General features: G+C 32.7%; 2 protein-coding genes across 3 annotated transcripts in view; both read right to left on the reverse strand.

Annotated features, from left to right (window-relative positions):
* LOC129802082 (potassium voltage-gated channel subfamily KQT member 1-like) overlaps positions 1-6,143 on the reverse strand; it is a 49,720-nt gene extending 43,577 nt beyond the window's left edge. The window contains exon 1 of one of the 2 annotated variants that reach the window (XR_008751753.1): positions 5,794-6,143. The gene's annotated coding sequence lies outside the window, so the exon portion shown is untranslated. The remainder of the gene's footprint in view (positions 1-5,793) is intronic. The other variant, XM_055847648.1, reaches the window with a different exon arrangement.
* A 4,060-nt stretch (positions 6,144-10,203) lies between these two features.
* Positions 10,204-25,094, reverse strand: part of LOC129802116 (uncharacterized) — a 30,760-nt gene continuing 15,869 nt past the window's right edge. The window contains exons 2-4 of the mRNA XM_055847700.1: positions 22,927-23,415; positions 16,492-16,666; positions 10,204-10,472 (exon numbers count right to left, since the gene is read on the reverse strand). Of these exons, the coding sequence (XP_055703675.1) occupies positions 10,385-10,472; positions 16,492-16,666; positions 22,927-23,308 (645 nt within the window). The 5' untranslated portion in view covers positions 23,309-23,415 and the 3' untranslated portion in view covers positions 10,204-10,384. The remainder of the gene's footprint in view (positions 10,473-16,491; positions 16,667-22,926; positions 23,416-25,094) is intronic.

The raw sequence follows: 25,094 nt of genomic DNA on the forward strand, positions 1-25,094 counted from the left end.
ACTGAGGGGAATATGAAACTAAAAACTATATTGCTACATAAATATTCCACCCCCAATTATGTTATGAATAACGGGTATTCGAAAGACAATAGTGAATGAAAATGTCCTTGAAATTATTTCACCAAGGAAACAACTATTGGTCAATAAAATATACGAGGATAAAAGATCAAGATCTCTGCACGAGGTCTAATTTTCCCTATTTCAACTTGGCGCGCCATAAATAAGTGTTTCAAATTTTTGAATAATTATTACACGTTAATTTCTTCCTCTAATTTTTTTTTCGAGACCTAAAAATCAATATGATATCGACAGTCCATTTTCGTGGTTTTACCCATTTGAAATAACACTATTTAATGGTTCTTTGTCTTATACTTGGTCCTATGCTTCTGTTATGTATATGACCAACAATCTATCTTGACGTGAAAAGGAAGCACAATATATACATATAAAACAAATGATCCATAAAGTTTTCATTTCGTGGCATTTTCAGCAATTACATTGCATGCAAAAGAATAGAGCAAAAAAAAAATGTTCTCATTTTCGAATATCATTTCTCATTTGGGGATTTTGCCTTTTACATATAACTTTTCTCATTTTTCTTCTTCGTTTTTTTAGATATTGTAAAAGAATTTTTGGTTATAGAAATTTTATTTTTATCCAAACTGTTTTCTTTTCATTTATTTCTCTGACCGTCGTTTTACACAAATTCAAATATCGATTTACACAACTCACAATACTCCACTAATATAGAGTTATGTTGTATAAGATGGAAACTTTTGAAGGGGTGTATAAGTTTTGTGAATGGCACGCATAACACAGATTTTCCAGGAGAATCGATAAAAGGATTATTTGCATAAACTGAAGTACTAAATAAGAGGATTATTTAAAAGAGATTATACTTTATGGTAGTAAAGCTCTATTACCTGATTTAGGTTAATTGCTACTGAAAACATTAAAAAATATATTGCTCTTAGGGGAAGGTTTTCAGGCTTCGCACATATTGTACCATCGGACATTTCATATTTTCCCATATTTCTTTAAATATATTACTATATTAAAATATATTGTTATGAGGTCAAATTCATTAAAGGAATACGGGGAAAATATAAAGCGTTCGAAGCCAAAGTCTGTTCGAAGCTTCAAGCGCCACCCCCTACTTTCTAACAGAATACTAAATTTAATAAATTGAAAATAGTGGATGGAGAATGTAAAAATACTTTGCACCCCAAATAAAGTTGGAAAGTTATCAACCCTTTTGTTGGTTTGTTAGGATTTTTTGTCTTGTTTCGCATACAATACATAAAAGGTTGTGTTTATAATACAAGAACAAGGTGAGGAAAATGGAAATCAAACAAAGCCATTTCTCCTATTCTGTTCTGTGAAAAATTCAAGTTTTATAGAGCTTTTCACCAGAACTCATCAACTCAATTTATTAAATTGTTTTTAATTTTCCAGGAACAATAACTGGCGTCATAATTTTAGTATTGCTCGAATTCCATAGAGAGAAATACAAATATGGAACAAAAATATTTGGTCAGCCAAATATTCTATTTTGGTCAATAAATAGGGTATAGGGGAAAGCGCCATACCTTCGGACGACTCAAGCATCGAACAATTCATTCATTTCAACATGTTTTTAATGAATTTGGCCAATTGCAATATTATATTTTAGAAGTTTTGGGAAGACCTAGGACAAGGTAGCTGAATCAAATTCAGGATCTTTCCTTGAAAGGCCTTAGAATTGAACCTGAACACCTTCGCGAAGTGACGGAGGTTCGACAGACGTGGGGTGACCCTTGATTTCATGGGCCCACGACCCCAATAGGATAATCAGAAGAAAATAATGATGATGATGATTTTAATAGCTAGTCCGAAGGTATCAAATTTCTTGAAAAGAGCCAAGGGGCCAATTTATCAGGAACATAGAAAAAGATTGAATTATTCGAAGCTTAAGTGTCCGAAGGTAGCTCGCTTTCCCCTAATTGATCAGAATTCAATTTAAATAATTTCTGAGGTACTAAAAGAATCACCACCCGAACTGAACATTAATGGGTACTGTTAGCTTGAAGAGTCTTTGTGACGACGGACTTTCTCGATCGAACGGAATAACGATGAAGCATTCCTAATAACGATTTTTCAAGATAAAGATTGAAAAGCCTCTGAAAAACGTATTTTTGTTAAAATTGTGTACAATGGCTCCAGAACCACTTACGATTAGGAAAAAATCCTGAAAGTAAATCTTCTAAGTCGACTCAACTCGAAATCGAATTTGTTGCGATAATCACTAAGCGATTGTCAGTAAGATGTACAATATTCTCCTCAAGTTTAAAATAAATTTGATTAATACATTTTTTAATTAAGGTATAATTGCGGAAGGAGGGCACTCTTACACTTCTTCTTCTCATGAGCATCACAACAAATTCAATTTGGATTGAAATGTAAAAGGATGCGATCGACATACTTAGTAATACTCTCAGGAGGGAAAGGAATATGAATTTTGATTAAGTTAATTATTCTTGGTCTAAAAGTGTGTCAGAAATAACAGTTTATCCTTCGTAAAGAATATCTTCATCAATGAAAATATTGTGATATATAATTTGAATTTTGATTTTACTTTACGGTTCAACTCACTATTGGATCAATTCAGGCGTCACAACCATTTAAAATCAGTTCAGTTTAAATTTATTCAGGATTTAAAGACCTTTCAAAAAATTCAGCTTTCACAAAATAACTTCCCAAATCCAAAACGCACCACCTAAATCTGTGACGAAGGCTTTCAAGCTTCGCATTTGCAAATACTTTATCTTCGAACATTTAATATTTTTCCTATGTTTTTCAAGAAATGTGTGACTTAAGACTAGCTACATATGTTGCTATAAATAGATAAGAAATATTGAAAAAAAAAATGGAAATTTATGAAATATTCGAAGCCAAAGTGTGTGCGAAACCTGAAAGGCTTCCCTTACTATTTTATATATTTAATTTTGGATTAAGAATGAAATTTCGATTCATAACCGTTTTTTTACTGGCTCGTAAAAAATTTATTATTTAACCGTTTAAGGACGATGGACGAAGGACGACGGGTCACCGGTGACCCATAGAGAAAATAATTTTTCCTGCCTGTTTAAAGTTTTTTTTTTCTAATGTTTGTAAGTAATCGTAAAATGGAAAGTTGTAGGAATCGAGGATACATCTAGATTATGTATATATAATTCCTAGCTATTTGCTATGTAGGAAATTACCGCATTAATGAATACATAATATTTTCATAAGAACGAAAATTATCGATCATTGATATTTTCAGAAAACCTCATTAAAGGTTACGGGCTATATAGGTTCCAATCTTCCATACATGTAAAGGAAAATACTGAATCAGCGTCTGCTGAATTTTCAAAGTTTGTAAAACGTTGAATTGATTTTGTTTATTGGTTTCATTTTTATTGCTGATTTTCGGTCAGTAAAAAGCATCTCAGCATTAAAGGATTAAACTTTTGGAAATAGGAATCTTGGTGATGAGTTTAATATTTCTGGAAAGTTTCTCTTTTCTTGTATTTTCTTTTGTCTATCGCCCAAACTCTTGAAGAAGATTTAAGAATAAAGATTGAAGATGATTTATAAAAAAACAGAATGTTTCCAAAATTTCATGAATCCTAATTTCTTTCAGGTAGAATTATGTATGAGTTTTCTATTACGCTGAAAATTCCATAAGATTTTCGTGATACAGTCGGGCAAAAATTGGTATATGCTCGATAAGGGAAAGTGGTCAGCCTTTTAATGTCATCAGTTTTTGAATATTCCGAATGTTTCGTTCTTTTCTATTCTATTATAATAATCAATTATTATTATTCTATCAATAAAATAAATTTTTTGTTTTAGAAAAAAAAGAAAAATATTGAAATATTTAAAGGCTAATTACATTCAAAAGCCGACCACCTTTCTCTACTCAGGAAAGCCATGCCCTACGCATAAACGACTTTCGAAAATATAAATTTTTTTCGGAAGACTTTTGGGTTTCGCTGACACTTTGACTTTGAACACTTAATATTCTTTCCATATTCCTCGATTGAATCTAATCTAGGAATCTATTTAAGGAGTGTGTTTCTCAACCTATTTTGTGAAGTCTGGATTTAAGTCAAAGGCCTATAAATTCTGATTAAATTTGAAAACAAAGCCTTGGTTAAATCAAGACTAGGCTTGGTGTTCTCTCCGATCTCTAAATTTTGAATTGTCTAATGCGAATTCTTAACTCTTTTATGACATTTCTGGGAAAAAGAAAGGCACCTCCACGCGTATTTAGAGCTCTAATCGGAACTAAATCGGTGCTGCTGGACAGTCCCCGGTGACTGACTGATCCTTCCACCACGAGGCTACACTACACAATTAATAATAATTGCATTTCTCAATTTTTATAAAAGGAAGATCTTATCACATGATAAGCCGTCTTATGCCAACAAACCAGTAGAAATATTTTAAAAATTTAAGTGAGTCAAAAAACATGTTCTCGCTCGAGAATATTGACTTGTGGAGATGTCTCCGAAGATCGAAAGTCGATATTTCTTACCGTTAACAGACCAGAATTATGAAAAGTTGGAAAAAAAATTGGATTGTGGAAACTGCTCTCTCATAGAGCTCGAACAGTTAAAATTGTTAATTAGCCTTAAACTTTATCAACAAAAAATCCGCAATTATTAAAACAAATATTAAAGGTTTCATAAATTCTTTTCAGTACACTAAAACTAGTAGGAGAAAGTGCTCTCCCTTCGAAAATTCATACCTTCGAATAATGTCAATTTTCTTTTATTTTTCCTAAGAAACTTACACATTTCCATTAAATATTAGTTAGCTTATACTCAATTATTGATAATCATGTGTAAGTATCTTAGGAAAAGTAAAAAAAAATCATGATATTCGTAGGCATGAACGTTCGAAGGAAGAGTCCTTTCCCCTATTTTAGCATAAATTTCTGAGACTGAGGCTTAAAGGTAAATAAGTATCGTTTTCTAAGTCTTCCAAATTTTCGGTAAAATTTGGGACCTTGGAACTAAGCTCACCAACCTCCCTAGAATTTTCTTTGATTCTTAATTCGATTCAATTTAATTTGAATAATTTTTATACATTAAGGAAAGAATGAATTATTGGATTTTTTAAATGAAGGAAAATGCGATCGATTTCATGATCTTTTTGCAACTAGCTTTCTCTTCTTGCAATGGCTTGTATAGGATCACAATCTGGCTTTTCGAATTTGGAATTAAAAAATATAAAAAAAAACCTTTAACATTATTATTACAACTTAGATGAGGTTAAACCACGTGACATAGTGTCTAGAATCTCACAAAATATAAGGTCACTAAAGAAATTAGGTGTGGAATATGCATTTAGATCAGATTTTGTGGCGTTACTTATGGTCTTTCCCATACCTATGGCTTTCTTGCAAAAATCCTCAATTTTCCTTACAATATGATTTCGAAAAACCAGAAAATTAAAAATATTTGATCTTCTCTCATTCTAAGTTTTATTGCTCTTAGAGATCATCTTGTGAAACAAATTGAAGATATCTTGCAAAGAGGTCATAGGTAATGCATCAATTCTACTTCATATCGCTGCAGATTTCTTTTTAAATTTAAAAATTTTAGTAATGGAAATAATTTTCTACTCTGAAATGCGTATTACGCTGCTCTCAGTAAAGTAAACAATATGAATTTTTAATACAAGTGTTTCTAAAGTAAAACATAAGAGTCATCAATTAGTAAAGTTTCCACGCTAATTAGAAATTTCCTTCCATCATTCTCATACATTTTCGGTATAAGTTATTGCGCAATCTTTTTTTTTCTTTCTTCAAATTATAACCCACAAATAATTTCTAACACATATAGAACTTTCACTTTCAACTTTCGATCGATATCACCAATTTATTTCGCAAACTTCTTATGCCTATTCACTTCATATTGAATCACACGGCAACTTCTTCATGCAATCCTCAAATTAAGAAGGAAGCATTCATTCTACAGTGCTTAACACAGAACCCTTTTCCCCTAAGAAAATTACTGAAATTAACATTTACGTGTCGAACAACTCAATTTCACCCGCAATTTCTTCAGCAGACACACAAATCAACAATACCGAGTGACTGCCAACAACCAACTGTTGAGAAATTGAAATTTCATAGAATATAAAGGGGAGAAAAGGTGGTTGATTCTCAAAATCTAGCCTCTGTACATGCGCAACCAAAAGGGGAAAATTCTACTTGGGGAGGTAATTTGGTTGTTGGTGACAAAGAAAATTAATTGCACTAGAAATGAAATGATTAAAATCAAATTGACATCAACACCATTTCATTTGAGCCATTTGAATTTAGCAATTAATTCGAAAAGTTATAGATGAATAGATGATTTTTAAAGTACAATATACTCTGACAAATAATTCATTGTACTTTCTACTAGCCTGTATTGTTAAAAGAAGTCTCTTGCAAAATAACAAAGAGAGCGCATTGATTGTAGAATGTACAATATTCTTCTCAACTTTGAGTTGAACCTAATTAAAATAATATAATGCTTCCGGCATATCTTTTGTTTCAAGAAAATTTCATAAAATCCAAATTTCCATCTCTTAATTTAATTTAAATTTTAAATTTGAATACGAACAGCGTGAGATACTTGTAAGATCGATCGAGCCATACTTTTGTAGAATTTTGGAAAGCTTAAGTTTAGGGATTTTTGACGTCACACTGTTTATTTTAACCCATTCCTTACCATGGTATTATACATCATACGCAAATTGAGTGATTTTAGATGATTTATTCCTGGGCAACAGATATTCGAATTTGCTGTCAAGAATGGATTTTTAGTTACTTTAGTCCTTCAATTACTTGAAAACATAGTCCGACAGAGATGGAAATACTTTTTGTTGTTCTTTTCTCGCTTCGCGGGAAGCCATGTAAAATTTTTGCTGAAAATGGCGGACGGAAAATTCGACATACCGTCGAATTTGTTGAAATTGGCCCTCGTCCTCTTTCCTGAATAGAATTCTGGTTGCCAATTTGTTTTCTTGGATAGTTACTCTATCTAAATCAATAAAGTTTGAAGTAAATTAGTGTACAGAATTTAAATTCAGTGACCGTTAAGATGCGTGTTTGAGGGCGGCTCCCCGCGCCTCCATATGAGATAAAAATTTTTCTCTTCAAAAAAATCATCTATTAATCAGTAAGGAAATAATTCCAAAATATGAACATTCTATCTCAAGTATTTCCAGTACATTGACTGAATGGGTTAATGTTCCAGGCGATTACTGAAAAATGATGTCATGCTGTTTGTACTTTTGACCGTCTGGCCGTTACCACGCATAGGAGCAAAACGGTTAGAGATAGAGACTTGAGACCTTCGAGGAACCCCCCATAAGTCGACTGACCCTTGAACTATTAAGAAGCGGCTTATTTTCCGCTTACCCATCCACTCCCCCTCCAAAATCATGTGTTTTGGGATTGCTCGAAAGTTGCTCGATTTCTCGATGTAGTACAGATTACCTAGATAGATATTTCATCCATATACTGTAGCACAAATGCTACAAACCCCAACACCGGAACATGTTGGACTACCCTTCCTCTTTAGCCGCCCGGAAAGGAGCCCCCATTGCACCATTCCAAGAACCGGGAATCACGCGTCCTCACATATTCAGTTATGGTTAAGGATTCAGTTATGGTTGAAGTCCGATCAAAGAGCCAATTAATATACAGTGACGGTTAAAATAATAGAATCAGCTCCGCAAAGACCACCCGTCAAATAATTTCGTCAGATATCTTTGAGATTTCTGCAGAAAATATCTACACCTCTGCCGAAAAACTGCCGAGAAATCTGTAGATAATCCTATGAATTCTATTTGGTCTTGGGGCAAAATTCGTCAGAAATTTTTACAGATTTTCTGACGAATCTTGGTGCATACTCTGACGAATTTCTGTAGATATTTTGCCGACTTTCTGTAGAATTTTTTCTACATTCCAGACTTTCCAGACAGCTGTGTCTGAAAAGATGGCATATTTTTCATTGAATTTTGTTTGCAAAATTTATAAATCAGTTCAAATCGATTATGAACTGATAACCAGTAAATGATGTAAAAGTACTAGATGAATATCAGCCAAGTTAGAAGTCGAGTATTTCAAAAATTGTTAAAATTATTATGTACAGTAAAATATTGTTGTTTCTAAAGTAAAAAAAATGTATGTAGGTCTAAAATTTGACAGCTAATATTTATTTATTTATTATTTTTTTCTACAACTAGTGTGCTTTTAGCTTTTAAAACAATTTACTATGCATTGAATATTTTCTGGTTAACGGTATTTTTAAACTATAAAACGTAGCAATAACTTACTCAATATAAAGTTTTTTGATACGTAGGTTTAATGGTTTTGTGTAGATTGACACCAGTGATCATCTTTTTAGGCGACGATATAAAAGACGATATACAGAGTACACCGAGAAAACTAAGTTGGTAAAATTTATCACCTCCATGCAACATTTCATTAGCCGGATGGTAAGAAAGTCACCCAGCAAACGGGATATTAAATCGGAACTAATATAAAAAAACCAATAAGATCTAACTAAAAATTAAACAGCTAAAAATAAAATAAAAAATTAATTTTCAGACTATATAGAGAACAAAATAACATTCTAAATGTAATTAAAGAAATGTCGTTTTTTGTTTGTTTTTAAGACATCTGTGTCCCACTTGTCCTTAAGGGGTTAAGACAGTAGAACATAAAGACACGATTTGTAGAAAATACCATCCAAATTTTTCTCGGTGTAAAGTGTTATATTTTTCAGCTCAAATCCCGAAAGTCGGAATCCAGTAAGCTAAAATCCCCAAAATCCCGAAAGCCAAAATCTCGAAAGGGCCAAAATCCCGAAAGCCAAATTCCGAAAGCCAAAAATCCGAATGCCAAAATCCTAAAAAGGCCAAAATCCCAAAAGCCAAAATCCCGAACGCCAAAATCCCAAAAGCCAAAATCCCGAAAGCCAAAAATCCGAATGCCAAATTCCAAAAAAGGCCAAAATCCCGAAAGTCAATCCGAAACTCCCGGCTTTCGGGATTTTGACTGGAGCCCTAAGAAACAACTTTACTTTAGTAAGATTAGACCGGTATCTTCCGAAATTTTAATTAGAAATTTATCTTAAATATCTTAAGCTGGCTTTGATCTGATCTTTCTCGCAAAATTGACAACAACAAAGACATGAAAGGTTCAAATGGTAGTAATGGAATGGTAGTAAGACTAAAGCAATATTAACTTAATAAAAAATATTATCGAAGTAAATATAATTTTATATGATATCCAGTTTAAGGCGGTCTCATATGGGCCTCAGACGTGAGACAGTTAAGATTTTAGGGGAAATTTTGACTTAGAAGAGTGTTGTCGGGCTTCTGCCCTGAAAGATTCCTCTGGGAGGCCAAGGCTTATCGCGGCCAATTGCCCGGCAGCGACCCAGCTCTGTGCCCCCATCCGAACACTTCCAGGCCATGTTACCGACTGACTGACAGTGTCGCCTGTCAGCCAATCCCCCACACGGCGGGCAACAGAACTATACCGCCAGTAAAAGGCCTTGCTTGGAGCGAGAGGCGGGAAATAGGAATTTCCCGCGAACAGGGAAGGGAATCCACCAGCCGGGCTCTATTTCGCTATCAGGTGGAAAATCTCGCCTACAAGAGTAGGATATTAAGAGTAAATAGTTCACTGTTCTGGTAAACTAATTAAATTTCTTGTTAATGAATATTTTGAAAACTTCAGAGACTGGGCTAAACCTCTGATCTGAAAACCGTTTTACCAGATCGATGGCTAATGGCCTGTACACATCAGAAGCAATTTTCGTCAAAAATTTTTTAAGAATAAACGTTTTTAACCAGAGCAATATTTTATTCTGGTCAGTAAATACCATAAAATTGCACAGAAATTTCTTTAAAATAAATGTTTACTTTAAAAAAAAATTTGAGATCTAATATCGTTACATCACGAGCAAACAATAACTTTGTTTGTAAACATGTTTTCAAAATTTCCTAATGTATAGAATTTCCATTCTATAAGATCTCTTAAAAATAAGAGAAAAAAGACGGTTGGATTTTGAACATGTATGGAGGGAGAGAGAAGGAGAAAAAAGTGGTGAAAAAGATCAGCTGGAAAGAAAGTAGGGGAATGAGCGGGAACCAATCTGGGCATTACGTAAGAAGACTTGAAAATCAAAGAGACGTGAGGAGAAGTGTATTAGATTTATTTGTGAAATTATTATAAAAATATTAACTTTAAAATACAGAAAAACGACAGTGACGTAGAGTTAAACTGTGTTCAGTCTAGTAGTGGAGAAATTGGTGGAAATAAATAATTGGTGAAGGTGATAATTGTGTTTCACTGCCTCAGTGGATTTGGTGAAGGGCATTTGGCGGTCATCGAGGAAACGTCTTCTGGAAAATCCAGCCGCCTACGTTCCGGATCACTGTTGAAGACATTTACTAAAGGAATATATATTTCCAGGTACGTGAATATCACAAACGGTAGAAGGAAGCCCAAGAAACACACAGTCCCTGACAGATTTATAACACCACAATATATTTATAGGTAAACTGGGCAGGAAGAAGAGGGTATTAGATATCACAGAATCCTATCACAGAGAAATTATTGTTTACCACAGGTAATTCTCCACACCTAAAAACTTCTCGATATAATTAAAATTTTGTGAAAAACATCAAAAAATTTGAGAAAAAGAATTTGGTCATCAAATAAAATATTGATTAATTAAACAAAATTAATTTGTCGCAAAAATTAACATTTATGATGTGCTCTGAAATTTTGCAAAATTCTGAAAATTATCAAACATTGCCTAAATCAAATTTTGTACCAAATTATTTTTTTTATAAGTAGCAGTAAAAACATCATAAATGAAGTACACATTACTAAAACAATTAAAATGATGGGTAAAATATAATTTGGGGTAAATAAATATATAATGCAACATATCTTTGGGGCAGTTGGTGTTTCATCAGCAAATTTTAATTTTGATAAAATGTAAAACGGACAAATTTGATGTATACACAGTAGCTCAAATCAATATGCCTCTCATTTTAATCACCACCATCAACAGAATAAATAAAACCTGGATGTTTTTTATGTTCGAAATGCACAAATTCCACCGAAGTACGGCTATCAACTAACTTCAATAAATAGTAATTGTGCATAAAATAGCATCGCATCTCATAATTAAACTTTATTGCTCGTGGAAATATATTACCTTTCAGTTGAAAAGGCAGATTGGAATTTCATCTCATTCATTTTAAATCCAAAATAATATTAAAAATAAAAAATACTACTAACAGAAATAAACATTCCTGAATAAATTTCTACAAGACTTTTAATTTATTAAACTTTTAACTAAGCAAAATATTTATTTTATTATATCAGGAAGCTGTTTTGTTGCATCTTGAATTATTCTGGATTGAAAACTTATCAATTTCGAAGAGAGTAACTAAATTTCCATTAAATTACAGGAGCGTAATGTAAATTTGCAAATCGCTGGGGAACTTCATATATTAAGTTTACATTGTAGATTGTACATACATTCGTGAATTAACTAGTGCCTGTGGCAAAAATATATACATATGCATTAGTGTTTGAAAGCATTGTTTATCACAATATGCGTCAGTAATTTTCAATTCCATGAGTGGCCTTTTATACAACTGTATTTGGTAGGAATAACGTTTAAAATTCAAAGGAAACAACAACAGCTATAAATGTTATTTGGGTAGGACAGTTTAAATTTAGTGTTTTTGTTTTTAAATATAAAAAAATGGTTACAAGAATAAAGAAATAGTATCCAAAAAAAAAACTATTTCACCCTATTTACATAAAAGCTTGAGTGCTCCTGGAAAATAATCACTAAGTTTGTGATACATATAGTACAGGTCCTTCTGCTAATCCATATGCCTTCCTGAGTTAATCAATTCAATTGTAATTTATGAATGTACTATTATTATTAACTTAGAGCAAACCACTTACACCCATAATTTTAATCCTAAGCAAGTCCCAAAGGGTTCTATTTGCAATATTTAGGACATACCTTCAATATTATTTATTTAAGAATAAAGAAAATGTTTGATATTTCCTCATGAAATTTTTTAAATTTCCTATTTAGCTACCCAAACTGTTTAAATTTGTGAATAAGTGAGCGTGTCCATCAATTCAACATATTGGCTATCAGACTCAAATTTAAAAATAATTAAAGAATTAATAAAATACTCATAATCATAATAGCTCAGATTTACAAATATTCGGAATTCATAATAACATAGGGAAAAGGGGAAAAAGTGAGGCATCTTTGAATTGAGGCAGCTTTAAAATAGTTTTTATTTCCTATTTTTAAATGAAACTGGACCTTATTATGATATGATTAACTCAGCAAACCAATTGCGAAGCTAAATTACATTATTGTAAGACAAGATTTAATTTAAAGATTGGAGAAATAAGTTGGATTTCAAAGGTGACCCACTTCCCCCTAGACGTCGCATTTAATGTCGTTCCCCATATGATGCCATTCCTAATAAATTTATGTATTTTCTCAATATTATTGCACTATATCATTGGATTCGGCTCTTGAGCGGTGTAACCCCCGATTCGATTGTCACAGTTGTGAATTTGAGTCCTGCCCGATTCAAATGATTAAAACATCTGATGAAGGAACTTTCTCATAAACTTTATGGTACTATCACACTAGGATTTTCACAATTTAATTTTAAATTCAATTAAGCCAATTGAGCATTATAAGATTTCTAGAACTTACTTGAAAATTGTCACAGCGAGGACACATTTTGCAAGAAATTTGCTCAATTTTAAATAGTACCGCGAGATTTTTGATTGTGAATGACTCCTGAAAATGTGTGATAGTACTTAAAATGTCTTATAAGTCACTTATATCTTATGCAAAAGAATCTCCAAAGCCAGAAGAAGGGATTGTAGGCAAGGGAGCTCATGAAGAGACTCTCATACAGTCTTGTGGAAAATCTGGCATAACAATTTCCGTCAAATGGCTTTGAAGAAACTCAGCAAATTACTCCCGATACTAAAGCTTCACTCGCGTACGAGTTTATCACTAATCTAATCACTATACTTATTTTATTTTTTTGTGCACAAATAATATTAATTACGAAAAAATAAATTTAATAAGAACAATTTGGTTCAAAAGGCAACTTGTTTAACTGCAATAAAATTGAAATTAATGAGCAATTTTAACATTTTAATTTGCTGAATTCAAATTTAATTGAGCAACCACATTTATGCTATTTTCGCATGTTTAAACGTGTTTTGGTTGGCCAAGTATTAGCTTATATCCACAAATAAGCCAAAATCTATCGATTCAAATGATTTTTAATGCAAAATAACGCATAGGAACAATTCATCTAAAAATTAAATTGGATTTACAAATTAAAAAAATCCTAGTGTGTTAGCACGGTTATAAACCGAATAAAAAAATTTTGTTCTGAACAATGCATAGCAATTCGAGGAGAGATGGAACACCTTTTTTATATTCAATATTGCGGATACGTTTTGAATGCGAGACAAAGACGAATCTCTCTGGTTTATCATTTGCAGACCCTAAATTTAAGATATTAATATTAGAAATGCCTAGATGAAAATAGTCACTTCGAAAAATAGGATTTAAAAAAAGTTGCATGTTGAGGCACTCAAAAAAAGTGCGGAACACTAGGCTAAACTAGGCTAAACTTTTCCATCCGACTATCACCGGATTATCGTTTTTTGTAAATTATCATGATTGGTTCCACACCATATAAATAACATTATATCTCTTTAAAATTTTTAGTTCAGTAAACTAGCATTGTGTGGCTTGTGGAAAGAATAATTTAGATCCCGCCCATAACTAGAATTGCGAAAGTATTTTGTTCAAAATATCAATCACTATTAAAAAAATAACGTAGGATTTATTGTGGAATACAAAAAAAAACAATAAAAAAAAGTTAACTGCATATTCTTTAAATTTTCAAAAGACGCTGGGCTATTTTTTGCTAAAAGATACCTCAAAAATATACTAAAATAAGCTACTGAAGAAATAATAAATATTAGAATTCAAACTGAATTTTAAAAGAAATATTTTTTTCAAATTCAATTTTTTCGATTTTATAGACCAAAGTTTATATAAAAAAAGAACTTTTTGAATGTAAGAAGTTTGATTATTGTTTAGGATTGTTTAAATCATGTTTTGTAACGTAAGGTATGTTTAATTTTATACATTGTAGACCTGAGGAAGAAGCCATAAAGCTCCGAAACGTCGTTTATGTAGTAATAAAGGAGGATAAGTCCAGGTCAAAATTCGTGTTTCCTCTGTCCAAAGTTCAACTCTTGATCGATTCTTAAGCGCCAATAAAATACTTTAGGGGAAAGGGCATTACTTTCGGATGATTTAAGCTTCGGACAACTCATTTCTTTTTATGTTCCTTATGGATTTCACCCGTAGCTTTTTATTAGAAATTTGATGTATTGGATCAGCTACTAAAATATAATATTAGAATGGGCCAAATTCATTAAAAACATATTGATATGAATGAATTGTTCGAAGCTTGAGTTGTCCGAAGGTAGCGCGTTTTCCTCTATGCTTTATCGTGTTCTCTGATCAACTAGAACTTGAAAGCTTTCAAAGCAGTCAAAGCTTAAGTCAATCAGCGATTTCTATAGGATAAAATTATTCTATCCGATTAAATATAAATTTATATAGAGTTTAAAAATAAATATTTTGTTTTATACGTCTTTTAAAAACCCTAAATTTAAATTCAAATGTTCAGCACATAATATTATACTTTGTTGTGTTATGTGATTAATTTTTGTTCAAATTTGTTGAATTTAAATAAATAATAATTCTAGGGCAAAATCCTATGTTGGAACCAGGCCTTCCGGCAAGTCCAATTTCTGGATATGTATTAATATTTTAATATACTAGGATGAGGTTGTCAGTTCCATTCTCTTAATTATAATTTGCTAATTATAGTTGCATTAAATATTCACGGTACAGTTAATTTCGCAAAATTCCAAAATTGATTTTAATATGCTTCCGGCATTGGAATTCAATTAACTTATTAAAATGGTACAGTCTTTGGAAAATTTAGTGAAAACTTTAGTTTTATTTGAAATTACCTAAATAAAAACTCATTTAATTTTGAGTAAGGGAAAGTGGGGCATTTTTGAATTGGGGCAGCTTTGAAATTACCTTTTTCTCTTATTTTTAAATTAAATTCAGCATTATCATGATGTAATTTAGCATCGCAATTGATTTGTTGAGCTAAATTGTATCATAATAGTCCATTTTCATTTAAAAATAGGAGGAAAAAGCCTAATTACAAAGCTGCTTCAGTTCAAAAATGCCCCCCTTCCCCCTAAAGTAGAATTTCATGAATTTGAAAAAAAGATTTTCTATTTATTTTATTTCTTTTGTACACTATATTATATTTAACATTATCATCCTAAACAAATTAAGAATTTGAAAACGTTTTATAACAATTTCTTTTTAATTTTTGCAATGTTTTTACATAGAAGAAACTTTTAAAAAATCGTACGGGATAAATGTCAAACTTACTTTTTTTTTGTTAAAATCATTCGAGGATAGTATACTACAATTAAGGTAAGGTGCCCTCAAGTCGACCGGTTCCTCAATTAGACCGGTAGAGTTATTTATTCAATTTATTTATATTTACACTAATATTTGGCGTATGATATAACATTAATAGGTCAATTATTCCGTAAATAAATACGAATCAGTGACAATTTTATAGAAATTCACCACCAAACATTAAAATATTGACCACCGGTCGACTCGATGGCACTTTACCTTATGCTAGATTCCTGAAATTAGAGGTACAATTGGTGAATAAGAGCTCTAAATCTATTCCCTCTGTCACAAGAAAGATCGTTTTATGTAAGGTTAGTTCGATATATAATCTACAATAAAAAAAACCAAATCGTTTTTCATTATTTTATATTAAAGATTTGTAACACTTTGTTAAATCAAACGAAATATCTTTTCTGAGAAAATGTTTTTTTCGGTTTTTCGTTTTGTTTTTTAAGTTATAAAGACAGTAATTAGCTGTACGAAAATTCAATAGAATCATATTTAAAATTCTGCACTAATATCTAACCTAACTAAAAATACTACACATAAACTAAATTCTATTTGAACCTGTTAAGATATGGAATAATACTAACTTTTTTAATAACATACAGTTGTATCATTATTAGCCTTAAAATACAATAAATTCCTCCTTTTCAAAGATTATGTATTGGAATTGAAAATCCTATAATATTCCTCTCCAAGTTATAACACTTTCTAAGTGACCATGTTTTGCACTTCAGCAATATATTTGTCTATTTTAGCTATGTTCTCCAGAGTTTGGGTGATATATTTGAGCACTGGTATTCCCAAATTTGTCCGTTCTTCCAAAATGCATCGATTGACTTACACAGAAATATGATATATTATGCATTTCCATCCCGACGGACGCTCCAGGAAATTGTACACCTGTCCTCTGAAAGTTGTCCTTCCGGCATGCCTCTTTTGAGCTTTTACATAACTCCTCGTTGTCTCACCCCAGCCATGTGGACCACGATCTATTGACAGCTGAATTGATCCAGTACCTGGAGGGTGTAATTATACAAATAAGTCATTAGCATTTCAATTAGCTCTATCAAATTGTAGAAGTAGAGAATACCTCCCAGCCGTGGAATTACACAAAAAAAGTAATTGATCGTTCTATTTGACAAGTTTTTCCTTTTACATTCAATAGAAAAAAGTCTTTAAAATTTTACAAGAGCTTACTCATTAATTATGCACAGGGCGGAGCATTCTCATACATTTTCCGTACAAAAGTATGGCATATTTTTTCTTAAGTGATTTTTGAGTTTTAATATAAAACCAAATACAATCATTTTAAATCTTTTACCAAATGAAAGAGTACGTAATGTTATGTTATTGACTCAAAATTTATAATGATTGCACGAGGATAACAGTTCCTAAAACCTATATGAAAAAGACGTTAAATTCGCAATTTTTTGAATTTTTCTGACAAATTTTCTATTTGTAACTCCAGTAACATTTTAAATTCAATAAAAATATATTCTCTGTATATGTGGCTACCATTTCGTGTTATATTTATTTTTGTGGGATCTATGGCTTAAAAATTATAAAGAATTTAAAAAATATATACCATTTCTGAATTAAAATGCTCCATCCGTTAATCCGTTAATCATCCTAGATTATGCAATATTTAAAGATAGAGATTATACATGAAAGACAAAAAATTCCATTCCAATCAATTTATTACAAAAAAAAGCATTTTCTTATGTCCAAAAGCATTACAGGAATTTTCCAGAACTTTTTAAAACAGAAAAATAATTGCTATTTGCGAAACAACATCTTTAAGCTAAATCCGATTTTATAAAAATAAATTGCTTAATTATGATAAACAAGAAAATGTCTTATTTTCAATTATTCAAATCATTTTAATAAAATTAATAAAAATAGGACACAAAAATAAATTGTAAAAATATCAGCATTCAGAGTGATGATGCTGAGAAATTTGAGTTAAGCCCCAATTAGACTGAAGCTGATCCTGGAGAATATTTAAGCAGTAAAATTTAGCGGTAAAGGATCAGGTAAAGGAAATTTATGTAGAGAACCTCTAATGCCTGACCGTAGGGGAAAGTTGGCATGTTTCGCACAGAGTAAACCTTCAAACAATGCAAATTTTCTCTTTGTTTGCAATAAGTTAGTTCGACATTTCTTAGCCATAAGATAGTTAATTATTAAGCTCATGAAACGAGATGAGAAATGGTAAGTCAGCTCTTTGCAAGCAAAGAGAAAATTCGCATCGTTTGAAGGTTTACTCTGTGCGAATCACGCCTACATTCCCCTAAACTCTGTTAGTGTGCGATAGCTCTGAGTGATCCTTTACAGCCTGAGTCTATTTAGAATTTTATACGGGCTTCAAACCTAAGTGTGATGTTAGCCATATGGTTCAACTACTATAATTTCTTATCAGTCAAAACTTATTAGAAAAATCTAACTTAGAAATAAATTACTAAAGGCAAATGTTCCTGAAGATTCTGGAAAACAAATAAAATTGGTTGCTATTTAGGATTTTGGGACCCATTGTGACTTAGGCTTGGATATTAAGGGCAAATGATCCTTTAAATTCAAAAAAAAATAATAATAAAATTGATTGGATTTTCAGATTTTAATGCTTTCGGAAACCAGCCTAAACCTTTGGTCTTAAGACCACTTTACAGTTACAAGTTGGGAACAATCTTAACGAATTGTGGAAATTAGGATTTAAAATATCAAGATTACAGAGTATTCAAAGTTTCGGACATTTTCAAAGTAAGAGAAAGCGTGCAACCTTCGGATAACTAAAGCTTCGAACAATACATTTTTTCAGTTTTTGATGAACTAATCCTTGAAATTGTTGCAGGCATCCAAAATTTCAATTTTAACCCCAAAACATAAGTAAAAAAAATTCCCAAATATTTTTAATTGGATTGAGGTCAAGAGGTAGGATGAAGTTAGGTGGCCACGCCAAAACTTTGACATTCTGAGCTCGGATCCAATTTAAAGCTTCTGCGCTTACATGTATCTATCCGGGCATCAAAATTTCCCGCATTTGGAGTATTTGGAGTATAATGGCTCCGGCACACCTTTTCGATCAAGAAAATTTCATGAAGTCGAAATTCGTATTCCTGTCTTTCTCACATGTTTTGCACATGACTATCTCATTCTTTCGCATACCAAATTCGATTGAGCTAAATTGAATTTGGAGTGATGTTTAAAAGAAGAAGAAGAGTACAAGAGAATGAGATAGACATATTCAAAGCATGTGAGAAAGAAAGGAATTCGAATTTCGACTTCATGAAATTTTCCTGATCTAAAAGGTGTGCCGGAGCCATAATGGAGTATTTTTTCTGATATTTTTTCCTGATAAAACTTAATTTCAAATTGCTTTAGTCCTTTAGGGCATTGTCTTCCTATTTCCCAAGTCTTCTTTTTATTTTGAACATCACACCAAGTTAAATTTAGTTCAGTCCAATTTTGATTCCGAAAGAGCGGGATAGACCTATGCCAATCTTTTGAGAAAGAAAAGGACGCGAATTTTGATTTCAGGAAAATTTACCGATATAAAAAAGTGTGCCGGAGGCATTGAAAAGTATTCTCATTGGAACAGCAAGGAATTAATTGCCAAGGTATTCGCTAAAGCTGACAATCGTTTTCAGTGTTGAGAGTATTCAGCGCTCGTGGCGCTGATATCTGTTCCCATTTTTAATGACACACCTCTTCAATTAGTAAAATTCAATTGATTGAAAATTAACCACTTATGGTGCTATTACAATGAAAAATGAATGTGTTTTTTAGTACATTACTGTTCTCAAGTGCTTCTGCATTATCGACATTTCTTTGTGTTGGTTCTTCTCTCGATTGTTTTCTTCAGTTATTGTCGTATTCTAAAATAACCAAACAGTATTGAGAAGAACAAATCCATAGAAAAATCGATTAAGTACACTAAGAAAAAACCCAAAACATTAAAACAACTCTATGGCGGAGTTGAATTAACTTTACGAATAACGATGTAATTGTTACTCTTTTTCGTTGTAAATTTTAGTAAATTAGAGTTGAAAAAACTCTTCATGAGAGTTGAATTAATTCGTCGGATATCGATGTAATTATTACTCTTTTTCGATGTAAAGTTTCATTTCGACTGAAGTATATGCTTAAGTGTTTTCGTTTTAAGAATATAGTTCAGTCATGAAAATTTTCGTGTGACAAAGTTCATATGGAACATCAAATAGAAATAATGCCTAACAGTGTTTCATGAAGACATGTGCGGGCATCTCGAGATCAAGAAAATATTAATAAAAAAAATTATAAAATAAAAAAAGAACATAAAATTGCAAAATCTATCCATTTTAGGATTTGAAAGAGTTATTTTAACTCCAAAAAAGATTTTTTTTATTCTTGGAACGAGTTATTTTAACACTTAAAATGAGTTATTGTCAGTTTTAAAAAGAATTACTCTTTTGTCATGTAAATTTTAGGAAAAAAGGGACAGATAATCCTAACCGGCTTATGTAGGTGAGATTCTTAACGTGAGCTAACTCGGAGTGCATGCAAATTCGATTTAGAGCTGAAGTTGGGAGACGCCATTCAGTTATCTTGAATAAAATTCGTGAAATTATACAAATTTTGTATTTAAACCAAAATATCAAGGATTTGGATGAACTGACAGAAAAGTGATATATGGGTGAAATGTAGACCAGAATGTTCTCTATAATTTTCTCATAGAACATGATCTCATCGATTACTCAGAAGCCAAGATAAGCGAGGTTTTTTGTTTCTTAACTCGTTTTTTCATCCAGAGTTCCCCAAGTAGTCATTTGTTGAACTTCAACTATATCAAAGAATTGTTGTATTTTGCGGGACTTTCCATTTAAACCCCTATTAGGTGAGATTCTTAACAATCTCACCTACTATAATCCTAACAAAATTTCATGTCGTCCGATCGACCTCAAACTTGGCCAAAATGTGTTTCGCCACTTCCTGATCACGAATATATGGATGGCTAAAAACCGTTCCCGTCCGTCCGTCCGTCCGTCCGTCCGTCCGTCCGTCCGTCCGTCCGTCCGTCCGTCCGTCCGTCCGTCCGTCCGGCCGCTCTTTGGAGCTTAATAGCTCCTAAACTAAAAGAGATATCGACTTGCGGTTTTCGGCAAAGGTTATATATCGTATGAAAATTGCAACTTGGTGCATTGACCCCCCACCCCCCACCCCTCCTTCCGACATTTTGAAGACCACCCTTTTTTTGTTTTCTTAATGGCTCCGCCCCTATGGCATCGATCGGGCTCAAATTTTAGAATGTTATAGCTGGGCCTTAGGGCTTTCCATCAATACCAAACTTAAGGTCCCCCGACCACCCTGACCCGAGCTATAAGGGTCCAAAAAAAATTTCTTAAAATGGCCATAACTCCGGTTCTATTTGATAGAATTTAAAAAGTGGGGGCTTTTTGGAAAGCTCTCGTGAAATGCCACTTCCCCTTCTAACATCGTAAGTTCGTAAAACTACCGCTAGGGGCGCTATTATTAAAAAGAAAATTTTTAAATCTTTAAAGTTAAATAACTCAAAAATTCCTTATGCAATCGGGCTGAAATTTTAGTATGTTGTAGCCATTGATTATACCTATCAAACAAAAAAAACCTTAAGTCGATCCATAACCCCTGACCCGAGCTATAAGGGGTCAAAGTTCGAATATTGACCGGCCTCTATCTCCGGTTCTAATTAACATAGCGACCTAAATTTTACCTTTTTGATTTCGTATCGATGAGCACTTTCAGATGGAAGTTCAAAAAGTCCCCATAGGTGGCGCTGCGATAGCGTCAAAATTCATCGAAATTCAAAATCATTTTTCTCAAAAATTCCTTTGTGCAAGTTAATGAAATTTTAGTATGTTGTAGTCCAGTCTAGGACGTTTCCAAAATGGTGCGTATGTGCGCTGTGGTTTCAATAGAACAGGAGATATGAGGGGTCAAAGTTCACGAAATTCAAAAAATCATATCTCCGGTTCTATGTGACCGATTTTGATGAATGAGGGCTTAAACGAAAGATCTCACCAAATACTACAACTTTCTAGAATATTTGAACTTCGTGGGACCAACACCAGGGGCGCCACAGTCGAAAAACCAATTTCAATATCACATAACCTCAATTATCTCGACTGTCGCTGAACCGATTTTGATGATTACTTCGACATAATTGTAGAAGACATTTGTCTCTACATTTCGTCCATACATCATTTTCCACTCAGACTACGCTATCACTCCGATTTTGCCGTTTAAGTGTGAAAAAAATTGATTTTTCCCATAATAACGCTTTGAAACCACTCAGATGCCAATTTGACTGCCTCTACTCCACCAAGACACTTAAAATATGGTTTTAAATGGAAAGTCCCACAAAAGACAACAATTCTTTGATATAGTTGAAGTTCAACAAATGAACACTTGGAGAACTCTGGATGAAAAAACGAGTTAAGAAACAAAAAACCTCGCTTATCTTGGCTTCTGAGTAATCGATGAGATCATGTTCTATGGGAAAATTATAGAGAACATTCTGGTCTACATTTCACCCATATATTACTTTTGTGCCAGTTCATCCAAATCCTTGATATTTTGGTTTAAATACAAAATTTGTATAATTTCACGAATTTGATTCAAGATAACTGAATGTCGACTCACAATTTCAGCTCTAAATCGAATTTGCATGCACTCCGAGTTAGCTCACGTTAAGAATCTCTCCTACATAAGCCGGTTAGGATTATCTGTCCCTTTTATATATTTTAAAGCCGTATTCAGAATTAATGTCAGTGGTGTAATTTCAATATCAATTGAATGTCATTAAATTAAAAAGGTACTAGCTGCCGGCGCCATTGAAAATGGGAACAGTTATCAGCGCCACGAGCGGTGAAAGCAATAATCTCAACTCTTGGAAACGGTTGACAGCTTTAGCGAATTCTTTGGCAATTAATGAAACTGAAAAAAGATATAATTGTATTTTTCTGTCAAATATAAATAGAAATTGACATTTTAGTTTCATTTTCAATATCAATTTCCATTTGACAGAAAGAAACTATGTGCGAATTCAATTTGAATAAGAGATAAAATTTCAATCGATTGAATTTCAATAAATTGAAAAGGTATACTAGCGCCATAAGCTTTTAAGTTGGAAATAAATAAATCAATTGAAATGGAAATTGGAATTGTAAAATTTGGTATCCACAGAATATTTCTCATCAGCGTAATGAAACAATAGTATTTTTGCAAAATAACCACGGGGCAGAGGATTAAATGTTATTTTTACCGGAATTGGCAAAATTTGTCAATGATGTCAGTTCGGTGAATGGAGATGTAGCTGAGGAGGATAGTCTCTTCTGTCGCATTGCCAAATTGGGACCAGATGACAGGGGAACATCCAAATCCGCTTTTGCCTGAGTTCCCCCATTTTTGCTGGGTCCATCTCTTTGCTGTACCGATGTTTCTTCAATTTTAACAGTTGGTGCGAGGTATTTGCTATTTGTGCCATTCCCTCCAGAGGCTACCAGCCTCTGGTAGTGATCCATATGCGTCAGCAGTGTTTCCGATTCATCCAAACACAAAACTTCCGATGGTGCCGCACTGGGACTTCGGGGAATGTAACTCATTCGTGGTGGTTTCTTCTCCACCCCAATTTTCCTCTTTGCCATTTTACCTTGAGGATAAAATGCCAAATATTGAGGGACGCTCTTTCAATGCAGCATTCCCTCTTACCACCATCCACCATCTAAATGCCATTGTTCTGCCACCATCTTCCCTGCAATCAGATCATATTTTTATTATTAGTCATAGTTCGTCGAAGAATGACAAAGCAAGATTTCTTTTCTTGCTCATAAAGCTCTGATGAAAAGCTTTCTCTCTCTAGCTTTTTTTTTTCTTTTTTTCCACCATGACCTCTGAAAGAGAGAATGGTGCAAAAAAAGGCGTCTAACATGTTATTACAACAGGGTGGAAACTGACAGAGTGATAAATCCTTTTCAACCGCCACAGAACATTATTTCATAAATTCTCGACATTCTTCTATACTTATGGTATTTCGCTATTCCGTCAGTACTTCCTCGTCTAGAAAGCACTTCCTCCCCATGTACGTATGGGATCAAGGAACTTCTTGGGCCAAATCTCACATCTCAGTCTTGACATTAAATAATCCTAGAGCTGAAAAAAAATGCCGTAGAGTCACTGCGAGGAAATGACTTTAACTTGCGATAGTGCTTTAAAGATCTTATGGATAGGGAGAAGAACTTTCCCCTAATGGATTTAAATGTTTCCCCAAATACGATTAAACCAAACTCCCCTCAATAAATAGACTAGACTTCCTTTAAGTATATAAAACGATGAAATATTCAAGGCTGAATCACATTTACCGTCGAATTTCTACTGTCACAATTAAAATCTTACCGTTTTTTTTTTTCATATTATAGTGCCATTCCAAAGAAAAATGAGCATATGTTTTTAGTACTTTACTGTTCTCAAGAGCTTCTGCATTATCGACTTTTCTTTCTGTTGATTCCTGTCTCGACTGCTTTCCCCAGTCCTCTTCGGGTTCTAAAACAACTAAACAGTCGTGACAGAAACCAAGCAAAGAAAAGTCGATTAGGTAGAAGCACTTGAGAACAGTAAAGTCCTAAAATATATAATGATTTTCGGCCAATGAAATAGTTCAAATTGGATTGAGATCAATAATTATCTTTTTCTGTCAAATATAAATTTAAAACGAAATTGAAAATAAAATTAAAATGTCAGGCTAAATATTCTAGAAGATTAGCATGCTTCTATATGGATATTTAGCGTCACAGGGCGCCAGTGGTCCTAAAGCAGGTGTGTCCTATTTTTGTTTTAGAACAAAAATAAACAAGAAAGGTCTTAAAAATATGATCAAGCGAATACTGCCATTTGAATGAAAAATGAAAGGGGAATTTTTTTCCTGAACATTTTTTTAGTACATTACTGTTCTCAAATGCTCCTTTTTTTATTTCCCCCCTTACCAAGGTCTTAGGCCTTTAGGCCTATTTTGATCAGTATCCTATAAAAGAAATTAAAACATCCATAGAAATTGATACCTAAATCATCAAACCATAAAATCACTATCTGACAAATACTGAGGAAAAATAATAAATAGCAAAGACTAGAACCAAATGCTTCTGTATCATAGACTTTTCTGTTGGTTTCTGTCGACTGTTTTGTTGTTTTAGAACACAGAGAGGACTGTGAAAACAGCCAATACAGGACAAAACATAAAAGAGAAGTCGAAAATGTAAAAGAACTTGAGAACAGTAAAGTGCTAAAACACCATGTTTATTTTTCATTTAGAATTATTCAGATGAAGGATATTTGTTTGAAGATATAAACAATTTATACAATTTTAGTGAATTTTTTAACAAATAATATTTTTTCCCGAAACTGTTTTTCCTCAATAATAGCTCAACTGTTCTCAAA

Source organism: Phlebotomus papatasi, chromosome 2, assembly GCF_024763615.1.
Source record: "Phlebotomus papatasi isolate M1 chromosome 2, Ppap_2.1, whole genome shotgun sequence".
NCBI lineage: Eukaryota > Metazoa > Arthropoda > Insecta > Diptera > Psychodidae > Phlebotomus > Phlebotomus papatasi.